This window comes from Orbicella faveolata, unplaced genomic scaffold, assembly GCF_042242905.1.
Source record: "Orbicella faveolata isolate gen_17 unplaced genomic scaffold, um_ofav_v1 contig_15, whole genome shotgun sequence".
Classification (NCBI taxonomy): domain Eukaryota; kingdom Metazoa; phylum Cnidaria; class Anthozoa; order Scleractinia; family Merulinidae; genus Orbicella; species Orbicella faveolata.
This window is the reverse complement of record NW_028301542.1, coordinates 745,138-757,471: the sequence shown is the minus strand read 5'-3', so window position 1 is coordinate 757,471 and position 12,334 is coordinate 745,138. Positions and strand designations below refer to the sequence as shown.

The 12,334-nt window shown below is 38.0% G+C and overlaps 1 protein-coding gene across 3 annotated transcripts; it reads right to left on the bottom strand.

Annotated features, from left to right (window-relative positions):
- Positions 1 to 984: 984 nt before the first annotated feature.
- On the bottom strand, positions 985 to 7,251 carry LOC110069022 (homeobox protein otx5-B-like). Of its 3 annotated transcripts, XM_020776453.2 has the most exons (4): positions 7,099 to 7,251; positions 5,924 to 6,046; positions 4,192 to 4,343; positions 985 to 2,065 (listed from the first exon to the last, which is right to left on the bottom strand). In XM_020776453.2, the coding sequence occupies exons 2-4, from the start codon at positions 6,015 to 6,017 to the stop codon at positions 1,652 to 1,654; spliced, it is 660 nt and encodes a 219-aa protein (XP_020632112.1). In that variant the 5' UTR covers positions 6,018 to 6,046; positions 7,099 to 7,251; the 3' UTR covers positions 985 to 1,651. The 3 variants fall into 3 exon arrangements, with proteins under 3 accessions (XP_020632112.1, XP_020632111.1, XP_020632113.1); XM_020776452.2 differs by lacking the exon at positions 7,099 to 7,251 and having other exon boundaries at positions 5,924 to 6,108; XM_020776454.2 differs by lacking the exons at positions 5,924 to 6,046; positions 7,099 to 7,251 and adding an exon at positions 4,946 to 5,412.
- Positions 7,252 to 12,334: the final 5,083 nt, after the last annotated feature.

The following is a 12,334-nucleotide window of genomic DNA, read 5'->3' as shown; positions in this document are numbered from 1 at the left end:
TAAATGCTTAATACAGATGACGGTATTTGTCATAACCGGAACTTGCGGCAATTTCAGCGACAAAAACTCCTCTAAAAACGCTGGCTTTACATTTAAAAAATCACGAGAGATAGCTTGGAAGGAGAATTAAATTAATTAAAAGACCAGTGATGTCTCCAACTTTCCACTTCTTCGGTGTTTCTTAAAACACTGGTCAAACTCCAGCAGTTAATTTATATCCCTGTACTTTACGCCGCCCTGAGGCAAAAACATAGCATTGTTCATCCCCTGTTCTTTACTCTAATGCTGCTCGAGAGAAACGAAACAACATGTCTTTCAAATAAAGCCATGATTTTTTTTCTTCTTCTTCCCATGATTTTGACACTAGCTGTGATGCCTGAGGCCAAACAACAGAGAAGTCCACATCAAGCTAAAGCTTAAAAAGATATTCCGACCCTTTCACCCCGAGGTACAATGTACGTCTTTGGTAGCCTTTTTGACGTCTTCGTATTCACGTCACAGTATCAGGTACCGGATGAACAAATGATGTCTAGCTCATTCGATTATCATTCATCCAGGTTTAACGTCCAAAATGTTTTCGTGTTTGAGAAGAAGAATAAAGGAGCAATTAGAACAAGGACAAAAATGCCAGGAAGTTACGAGTGAAAATTAAAGAAGAAAGGCATGGCAAAAGCAACTACACGTGTTCTCCTTCAGAAGATATGGAAAAAAATTCCTATTTTGGTGCGGGAATTTAAAAGGAGATTGCCTGGGCATTTCATTTTGACCTATACCTCCGAAAAGGATAGATTTACTCAGCGTACAAAAAACAATATTTTCTGGGATCTGTTTAATGACTCACTGGCCACTTGTTAAACATTTCCGTCAGTTTCTGAACCAATACAAGAGAGCAGTTTGTTTTGAAACTAACAGCTGATTCTGAGCGAAGACGTTACCACTAGCTGTAATGATCTGCTATAAACAACTCTTCATACTACCCCTCAGTTTGGTTAACTTTAATTTTATTTCTTTTCATTCCTCGTAGGTAACAGTTTGTTTTCTGTTAACTTGGTTACGCGCGTAAAAAGTACATTGTGTTCTCATACGGTCTATTAGAGTTTTTAAAATTAATTTTGGGTGTGTTTACTGTATAGCAATAACTTGTGACTACAGTATAACAGTGTAAAGCGAAATTTTGCGCTCTTGATTTCTCATCTGACTGCAGTTTCCATAGGCAAGTACATGAACAAGCTGGTAAAATCAGCATCAAAATTTATCGTGAAGTAAAACGTTAGCCGATCCTAACCATAAGACAACATAAGTACTATTAATTTTTTACACACCTTAGTGAAGGGAAGGGAACAAAACAATGGCAGTGGCTGGGTGCAAACGAGAGGCTGGTTTGGAGTCTAATTCAAACACTAACAACAGCAACACAATAGCATAAGGCTAGACCAAGAAAACATGCACGATGTTTTTGAAACATGGGGTCTACAAAATGCATTCTACTGTAGATAACAATTAATGTTTTTCACGTGGTTTTGGCTACTAAATGTACAGTTCAAAACAACTAACCGAAATTTAAAAGTGCTGGTTACATATGGCACATGAAAGTTCTGCATTTAGATTTAAATATTTTTGTTACACTGGTATTTAGGTTATTTACTGCATATCATATAAAGGAGGGTGTAAAATAACTTGGTTGTACGTTGTGATTGATTGACATCCAGTTATTCATTGGTATGTTTTTGGCATAAGGGAAATCTTGCTTGTGGATGGACGGGCCCATCATGGTGTTATTGACCGCATTTGAGGGCTGATATCCTGTGTTTCTCTGGATATTTACCAGTGCTTGCATATTCTGTTCCAGGGTATTTGTGCTTTGCTGTGGCCATGAAGCTGCTGTGTTATAATTGAACTTGCTGACTGGCTTTGCTGTAGATATCTGTATGCTCCTCTTTGCTGGCTTCCCTGGATCTTGTGCGAGCGGTGATGAGTTTTTTCTCTTCGCCGGGTACGTCTTGTTTTGGGTTCCCGTCTGTTTGTCTTGCTGCCGACATTTTGCGCGTTTGTTTTTAAACCAAACCTGTGAGAAGAGGCATTAATCTGGATGAGTGTGAACGTAAGAAAAAACCACTTATAGATTTGGTCTCGTATCTCGATTTTTCACGAGATAAACGTTAAACTCTCCGTCTGTTTTCAGGCTATTTAGTAGATCTTGTTCAACGAGAACATTTTTTTTTCAAATATAAAACGCACACAAACTCGGACAAAGCAGAAACAAAAAATGCAGCTAGCAATTTTAACGTTGGTGCCGGACCCATACATCGCGTGCGTGCATTTCTCATCATTCAACTTATCAAAGTGCAAATTGACTAACAAAGAAGATCACGCTAACCAAATTGCCATACGTTATTCTATTTCTTAATCCTTTGCATTGCAGATGTCAAATTGCCCAACGTGATTACCAAAGTCTGTGTACTGTCTATCGAGATGCGCATCACAACGAATGGTTTCCTTTTTTTTTTCTTCCAGTAACACATGTTTCGTGCGAATCGCGCACATTACTCCAAGAGGTGGTGCATATCTGTCGACGCCGCTAACATTTCATTGACGAGATCACATTGTTACTCAAGAAGGAAATAACAATGGCTTGCCAGGGGTTAAGCTTTGATAAATTTGCGGGTAATTAATTGAACGCTTAAACATTGCCAATCGCACTAATTTGACTCTAATCTGGTTTGTTTTGTCCACCAAGGGACGCCTTTGAAAACAAGTCATGGGGATTTGCGGTCGGATTTGTCAACTTCACACGCGAGAATGGTTCTTAGCTGTGAGTAACATGCTGCATGGGATGGGGGACGAGGGAAGGTTATTTGTACATAAAGGTTGATAAGTACGTGCGGTAGATTTTGCTGTGGTTTTGGAACGTCCAGTTTGGTGCAGTCAGAAACGTTTCACATTCCATATTTACCCTATCTTGTACTTTAAATTTATAAAATTAACTCTGGATGTTTTTTTAGATGTGAAACAGGGCAGGGAATTCTGTATGGCAGCCCTCCCTAAAGGGATATACAGTTCCATCCATGCCAGTCGATTTTCAAATTTTTTCCAAAATAACCAGTGCTATTTTAAAACGTACTGTAAATGGTTGATAACAGACATTAAGCCACGCCAGAAATAAACCGCCGTAAGAAAACTACCGTTTTAGGACAAGAATTACAACGGCTTTGATGATGAATTAATCCAATCGTTTGCAGTCGCTGTCACTCGGTGAGGTGAGTTGGTCGCTCGGATAATAAACAAAATACAAAAGAAATATGGACAAATCTGACTGTATTTACGTGTAGACTGCCGGCATATTGCGTGGAAGCCACTAGAAGCTTTTTAGGTTTTTGAACTCTTAAAAGTTGTAAAACTCTAGAAGGTGTCCGAAGAAGTCTCTGTGAGGGCTCACTGATTTAGATGCCAGACTTACTTGATGCAGATGTAAATGATGCGTATTAAACTTGGAAATGCCAGAAATATAGAAGCATTCAATGAATATAAAAACATTTTTTTCCCCTTCATCCAAAAACTGCGTAGGTGGAACATGGGGATGGCCATAGGTTTGTTCTTCTACAACAAAGTTGTTAAAGACCCTCCACAAATAAAAATCTAAGTGGTCACAAGTTTCATTTACCATTGTAAGGGTATGAGTTGTTTAGATAGTTTTTCAAAGAATCCTGATGACGTTCAAGAAGAAATAAAGCAGGTCTCTGCCATTTCGTAGACTCATCTTTTTTATATCAATTTTTTTTTGTCAATGAAAACAGACAGATGACCTGACGGTGAATGGCAAAAACTCACATAGAGCTGAGCTCGTTGTCTTGATGTGTCTCCAAACTCTCAAAGCGATCATTGGAAAAAAATAAAATAAAATAAAAAAGCGGTGCATTTGGTTGGGAGAATTGAAATTTTTAGCTTGGGATTGAAGTGATATAAAAAAATTCATCTCCTGAATCTCTGCTACCTTGCGCTGATTAGAAAAGGTCATTGTTCACAGACTCCATGAAGTCCGATTCCCACTTTTTATCTCAGCTGTACTGTTGTCCGCCAGTATTACAAGGCCTGGTGAAATCCCTGACTCGCGAAAAATCAAGAGTTATTACCTGCTATTAATCATAATTACGCTACGTACGTTATTCTAGGTAGATATTTAGTGATATTCACCTGTACTCTGCTTTCAGGCAGGTTTATTTTCATGGCCACTTCCTCTCTCATGAAGATGTCAGGATATTTTGTTTTGGCGAAGAGCTCATCCAGTATTTCCAGCTGAGATTTGGTAAAGGTGGTTCGTTCTCGCCGCTGTTTTCTTGGAGGACCTTTGAAGGAGACGTTACAACATTAACTAGATATCATTGAAAATTCTTTTAGAAATTAATTCAATCAGTTGCTATCAGGCGAGCAGATCTTGTTTCCCATTTTAAGGGACAAATTAGATAGGACATTCTTTAGTCTTCCACCACGCATTGCATTTTTATGCCACGAATCACCAACAAATTAAAACATAATTTGCCCGAGCTCTTGCTGACCTGGCAAATTTCTTCTTTTGTGTTAAATTCAGTTCTGCTCTCCAAAAAATGAAAAAGAAGGAAAAAGAACTGTGGTTTCCGCTTTAGCAATTTTTCCGTGCCATGATCTTCATTTCTCTAGGGCGGAAATTCATATCTGTTTAGATCTCTCGTCTGGATAAATCCAAGACAGCTCAGCGGAAGATGTGAACACTGCTAAAAGTTCAGTATATGCTGGAATGGTATAACTACAGTAACCTTCCTTACTTTAATAAAGTTTTGGATAAAGATGAGCGAAGACATGCCTTCTCGGCCAACGAGGTTCAAACAATTTAGCCCTCAGGGAGTAATGTGAATGTTTGGTTAAGAAATAAAAATTCAGAATGGGATCTCAAGTTTGAAAGCTAATTTACCTTCAAAAAACCTTGACATTAAACACTGGGAACACCCTACACAGGGTAGTGAATATCCTGGCCAAAAGAACTCCATGAATATCAGAAAGACGTATCAAAAGGTTCCTTCCTCTTTCCCAGGCAAAACGTTTATGATCGGTTGATACGATGATGTGAACAGTTTGGTTAACAATCATAAACCTTGCCCCAGCCTTTGATAACGGATTATACCACTATTTGTGGCTTAGCTGGGAGGATAATGCTAAGCCGACAAGAATTAAGCCAGTCTTTAAATATCGATATTCCGTGACATATTTTGCAAGTTGAAGATAATAACAAGTTTTAAAAAAGTCGTATCTACGCACCAGGCGTGGATTACAAGCTTTTATAACTGCTGAATGGTAACAGCTGTGCTTAACGTGCGTTAAAACGACTAGGCAGAACTCCATTCACTGGAAAATTAATACTACGCCAGGCCAGAGATAACAACAGAAAAATAACAGGTTTTGGCACAGGCTATATCACCTCATATAAACTGTCCGGACCGAGGGGAAGGAAAGGAAGTCAATTAGACTAAATAATGTCAAACCCTTCGATCAAATAAAGATATTTTAGGTCCCCCAAGCAGTGCTAGTACAACTTGCAACTTAATGGACGGTCACTCAGATTAACTAAAGGAAATTATGGCCTTTTAAATGCATTGTACATTAAAACAGACAAATGAATATCGTGAAACCGAAGGACGAATGCTATTATGTTTCCACGCATGTTTACAGCTATAGCTACATTTGTGAGCACACAGTCTAAATATTAATAGAACTGCCTCCTGACAGGAACTAAGAAAAATTGGCTAATCCCAAAACCCACTTAGCGCTTTAGGCATTACCGAGGAAAGATTATCCCGGTTGAGAAATATCAAAGATATTAAATGGTTACAAACGACATCCAGACATGCAAGCTAAGTAGACCACCCCAATTAAGCTGAATCGAAAGCCTTACCGTACATTGGGACCAAGTCCGGGTAGAAGAACTCTGTGTTGGGAGCCTCGAAGTTAAAGCTACTCATTGCACAAGATGGTAGGCGAGTGTCCATTATTGCTCTTTTCTTTTGTCTTTCAGGACCTAGCGTGCAAGCCATGAAAAGTGTTATCATAAACTTTGACCTGCAAGGGAAGCCCTTCACACGTGCAAGATCTTGTGGCTAGGGTTGTCTTGCGAGAAATCACGAAAACGCTATCAATAACAAACCCAAGATTCCATTTTTGTCTTGGCCATCTTAAAAGGTCACGTCATTATCTTTTAAGTTGTGGCTAATCAGCTCTATACATCGGTTTCTTCCGATGAATGATTATTTCATTTGAGATCACGCAAAAAAAGCTGCATCACTATGCTTTCTGTAAACTGTTTGATTGACAGCCATCATCGTCCTCATCACTTATAGGCTTTTGTTCTCATTTGCTGTTTATTGGACATGTAGTGGAGAGAGAATGGAAACGAGTAGCAAGCTGCTTAGGGAGGGATGGAAAGTAAAAATTTTTTCACGCTGGAACTATTTTAAAATACAAAAATTTTATGTGTGAAAGCAATTCATAGCTAACTTGACTAAAGAAAGGCGACTTCTTACAAGGATCCGCTTCTGGGTTTCGTAAAACCTTTCCGGAACATTCTGTAACATAGCTCTGCCAATCTGCCAATCGACATGTCACCCGGCCCATAACTGATATATCAAACACATGAATTGTACTCTAAACTATCTCTAAAAGGAAAATCTTCTGCGACGTCGCCTTGGGTTACGTTGCTGTCACTAAAAACGCAATATTCATGCAATAATACAATCAATAGCAGAATAACAACTCTAGGCTTTTAGACCATAATCAAAATCGATGGAAGACGGCAACTTCGTTGGCTTTGTGCAGCTGAGTATCAGAGTCAGTTTAACTGAACTCTGAACATATAAAAAATCGAGCATTGAAATCGATGATAACTAATGCTTCGCGCGCTTTCACATTGCAGGTTAGGTCGTTTGTTCTCTTTGCTTGTTTTTTTTTTTACTGATTTAGCTTTCATTGCAGCACAAAGGTTGAGGCCAATAAAACTTGAAATCTGGCTTATTTTCTACTTAAAAAAGCAACGGAATGAACTTAAAAATTTCAAAAAATAAATATTTTACGTACCAGATAAACACTTCTCTCCCCTCTAGCTTTCAGTTCTTGTCCTCCTGTCTTTGAAAATCACTTCGGAATGTTCCTTCTACTCTACAAGCATCACGATTTTCATGTCGTGCGGTTTGCCACCCTCTCGAGTCGAACATGGATTCTTTTGTTGGAAATTCTAGAACAATCACAAAACTTTGTGGAACTTTGAAAAGCCACAGCAACATCACTAATTAAGACGACCCTCAGGAACTTTGTGATGAGTTGTGAACAAATGAAAGCCCCTATGTCATATTTATAGTCACGTCCGTCTTTTTCAGTCGTTCTGACAGTTTCACAGTGATGTAATTACGTAATTTTATTTTATTTAGTTTTTATGTCTTTATAGTCATTCATCGTTGAAATATTTAATTAAAATAACGATGAAAGACGTACCCGAACTGAAGCCTAGAAAGATCAAATTTAAGATGATCGCGGGCAAGAGAAAATATATTATTTTTGGTGATCACCAACTACATGAACACAAAAGGCAAGTAGATGAGGTGTTTGCACTGAGACACTCCAACAGATTACTATTATGTTTTAATTTCTAAAAGCAGTTTCCCTGTCGAGAACTATCACGCAAGGGAAAAATCTGAGAATACAATCAGGTTTCGAAATGTTGGGTTTTGTAGAGGAAGGAAAATAGGATCCTAGGGGGAAACCGGGGTTGAACGAGACAAGGTCCTCGCCATTTTATGACTGGCATATCAGTCAGTGGCCAACCCCTGCTCTCCGTGCTATTGAGCAAATTGTCTGTCTCTAGGCCTTCATCACGCAAGAGCAGAGGTCATGGAAAAGGGGTGTTTTCAGGAAGGCAAGGCAAGAAAATTCAGATGCACGATGTGTTTGCATAACAACGAATTACTGAACCAGAGTCAGTTGCTGTTTTCGTCGCAAAATAATCTCGTTGAAACAAAGAAAAATAAAAGCTGGATCTTTTAGATGCTATGCTACAAAGATAGCTGTTGCAAGAGGAGCGCTAGTGTCACAAAGCCTTTATTTGGCCAAAAAACAACATTGATGGCATAAATAACGATATCAGGCCAGGAAGGAAAAATATCAAGCCGTTAATTAAATTAATTAACCGCAATTACACCAGTCCTCAATCGAAAAGAGAAATGAACTAATACCGCAAATATCTTTCTGTTTTTCCAGTTGAAACAATAGGATAACACAAATCTCCTTGCTGCTTACATGATGAGATTAAATAAGACTAAAAATCAAAATTAACAAACTCATCTATAAATTTTAAGTTGTTCAGATTCCCTTTTTGACAATTTACCCAGCGAGTTTCAAAAAGTGGGATCACTGCGAAATGTCAAACTTAAAATGTAAATATAAATAATAAACTTCTGCCTTTTGTTTTGTTTTCAACATTTCTCGAATAAATCAGCCTCATAAAACTTTGTAGGAGAGGATGTTTCTTTCCTGTTTATCTTTATGCTGCGTGATATTGTTCGGATAATCATGGTTTTAATGTTAACCACAAGAATCAAAATACGGTTGATTTCTGGTCGTTTGAAAGGAAGCCGAGTGTTAAAAAGCAGCTAATTAAGTCCTGAAATAAAAAAGGGGAAATAATCCAATTTTTCTTGAATTCTTACCGACAGTTGAAATAATTCACAACTTTAAACGCCAGATATTTTTCAAAACGAATAATTAAACTGTAAACAGATGGTTCAAGAAACATTTTTTTTTGCCTTTACAATTGCATGTTCGAAAGAACGTTGTCTGTCAACATATTGAAACACTTCTGCCCCACGGACGTATACTTGGGGCCGGAAAAAATACGTCGCATTATGAAAACTATGTCTAACATCTGCTTTAAAATCATCGGCTATGTCACGTCCGTGTGGTCGGCTTGGTACATTTTTTACTTAGAAAGAAAAATAAAACAAAAAATTGGGAAGAATAAAAAAAGCTGATGACACAACAGCTTAAAAGCACTTGAGCACAATCTCATACGAATTTCTTGCACCAAGTTAGAACTTAGTACAGTACGTAAAGTTTGCAGAAGGACATATAAATGATGGTGGCACTGCATTTTTTTCATTTTTTTTTTATTTTCACAAAAAAACTGGAAAACCACTGTTAACCTGACTGTATACGACAGATGGCTTGCTCCGCGCAGTGTTTTCCACCTGCTTTCAGTACGATTGCCTTACTATGAAAAACACGCTATAGGCACGCACTGATACAAAATGGAGGTTTGTAAGACAAGTTTACTCATGGCTTAGCTCCTTTTAATAAGTCCAGCAGAAAGATACATTCAGTAACTTGTGTGTGCAGTGTTCATGACCGACGTGGAACGGAGTGGGCGCGAGTCGGCGAACAGGGCTATGTATTTTACGTCAAAGACTAGAAAATCGAAAGCAAGTTTAAGGATCGGTGTGGTTTTAAGTTACTTTGTTGTTCAAGTGGATTTGTGGCGCATAGTTTTTTCGCTCTTTAATGTTATGTAAAAAGTGGCTCGTCAAATTCTAATATTCTATCTTTGTATTAACAAGCCGGTCAAGCTTGTAACAATATGGGTGCAGTCATTTTTGCGGCAGGGAAACTCGTTCTCGACAGTACTCCACGTTGCGTGAGTCTAATGGCAAGCAAGCAGTGAAAGCCGGTTGAAAAACCTACTACAGCAAAACTGATGATATTAAAATCTCTTAAAATGACTGCAATAGTTTTAAACACAATAGCTTCCATTTGTACACGTACTGCAAATTGACCTTTAAGTCGGTCTGCTACTGCAATATCTTCAAAAGTGTAAGAGTACAACCTCCATATTGTAACATGAGTAATATTGTAGGGCTTGAACTTTTTTAATATTATTTTTCATAATTTAATTAAGTCCCCACACTGCAACAGTGATGATAATATGTAATTTGTTATAGCTGGTTTTCTTACCACAATGTTCAACGCGCTCTCTGATTGGCTTCTTCGAGGTCTCGGGACATATTACAATGAAACTGTTTCCCGCCAAAAGTTTCTGAGCGTGTACAGTATTGTAGAGTCTATGACGTCAAAAAGTCTGTGACGTCAGCGAGTAAAAGTGAACTGTGCCTTTCCCTCTTTTTTTCTTTTTCGTAATTTTTGACGCTTTATTACATTAAATTTAGCGCGCTCTTTCACCCTCAAGTTATTTTTTTGTCTGGTAAAGTTTTACCATGTAGTTCCCATCCTTTTTCATTGCGTTTACAAATATTTGTTAAAAGACAGCAATAAGGTCAGCGTTATTGTTGTTTTCAATCAACTCATGTCTTTGATAGCTTTTGATGAGCTATTTAACAAATTAACATACTTTCTTGTCCCCCCGCCGTGAGACCAATTATTAGTTCCCCTCTGAACCAATTATGTTACAGCCAGTAGGCGTGGTGCAATATTTTTTTTTGTATTACAGCCTGTATACTTCTGCTCAACTTTCATTTCATCCCGTGCAATACAGTTTACAATGTATGAATAATTTAATTTTGCAGCCGAACTCTGTAGTACAGATTACAAGTTTTCCGTGCTCTCTTTGATGTATTTTTGACATTGAATTCAATACGCACACTACACTACAATTATTGCAAGCTCTTCACTGCAATAACTTTGATATTGAAGCATGCTATACTGCTTTATTTATATATTTCCGACTGCAAATTGCAAAATTTGTAATACTTCCGTCACAAAATTACAAATTTCACAACTGCAGCCTGCAAACATGCTAACATATTTTTGACAAGCAAGGATCTTCGGCTATTGTATCCAGTTTTGTTTAAGAGCCGTTTGATTGACTCTTCAATATTTTCATATCAGACAATGGAAATATTGGAAGGCCAGTCATTTAGATAAATTAATAACAAGTGAAGTGCAAAAATGCCTCAGTGTATTTTTGAACTCTCCGAGTTTACTACGGTTTCTTCCCTTCACTTACCTCTTGACTTTCCTTGTGCTTAATTTAGTTTCTCCACTGCTCAGACTGCTGAAGAGTTCCTAATCTTTGTTACGTTTGTTTATCCACGTCTTTAAAATGAATAACACGACCTATAATATATTCTGCCCTATCTAATATGTTGTTCAATTTTCAATAGGCCATTCCCGAGTTGCCTCTCGCCTCTGTGTTAAAACGAGTCTTCATGCATGCAAAAACCATTCATATGAAAATGTGTTCCCCCTACATGTTCATTTTCATGCAGATCAAACTCACTTTCATATGAAAAGTTTTGCACGAGGCCTCGTTTTGAAACAGAGGCACAAGATGACTCGCTAATGACCTATTCAAAGTCAGATTTTCGAAACGATAACAACAAACAAACAGTTCTAATTTTCACGCAAAAACATGTACATTCCAGTTGTACAGAGATGTACATATTTGTCACATAAATACCTTGAACAGACACACCCTGCAGGGAGTTAATTAAACAATGATTTTGCAAGGAAACCAATGAATTACGCTTACTAACTTACGAATAAGGCTTGGTGGAGAGAGGGGAGGGGTGGGTGGGTGCTTTTTATGTTTGACGATGCCAATCAGAATTGCGACATTGTACCCGCGGGAGGCAGACTCCAATATAAAAAGGTACGAGGAGCACCCACGTCCTATCATATTGGAGTCCCCCCTCGGCATTGAAATTTTCCATTGCCCAAATCTTCACTTTGCCTGGCTTCTTCATTTTTCTTTCATTTTTTTCTCCCTTTCTTTTTCTGTTCTTTCCCTTCTGATTCACTATTCGTTTCGTTCCCTTCATTCTTTCTTTCTTTAATTTTACTAAAATAACGTTTGCCCTGACCTTTCTAACAGCAGAAAACGGAAATTTCAGCTGGATAAATGATAGATTTATCATCAAATTTGAGTACAGGCATTCACAGTGACTAACTTACGGGAAATACCTGAACTTGTTCATATAGTAAATAAGTTGCCATGGGAAAATATGAGGGTTGACGCTTCTTGTGCTATGCATTGCATATTTACCCTTTAATTCCCTTCTGTCCAGCGTGAGAGGAGAGTGGTACTGAAAGCAGGAAACCAGACAACGCCTTTATCAGGACCTGGTGAAGCGGAGACAAGTTAAATTATCTGCCTTTTAAGTTATTTACAGTAGATGTGAACTGCTCTGTTATCGTCGAGCTGTTTCAGACTTGGGCCAGGGTAACCACTTCTCAAAATGTTACATTTTTATTTAATCTCTTTACTACACCATACTTGGGGTTAATTCTGAGAATAACTGACTGTAGAAAA

Bases quoted from the DNA above. Each gene is read 5' to 3' on its own strand.
- LOC110069022 (XM_020776452.2), bottom strand. From the start codon at position 6,077: ATGATAACACTTTTCATGGCTTGCACGCTAGGTCCTGAAAGACAAAAG. The intron at 4,344-5,923 runs GTAAGGCTTTCG...TCTCCTTCAAAG, and splicing joins GGACTTGGTCCCAATGTACG to GTCCTCCAAGAAAACAGCGG. The intron at 2,066-4,191 runs GTGAATATCACT...CTCTTCTCACAG, and splicing joins TGCCTGAAAGCAGAGTACAG to GTTTGGTTTAAAAACAAACG.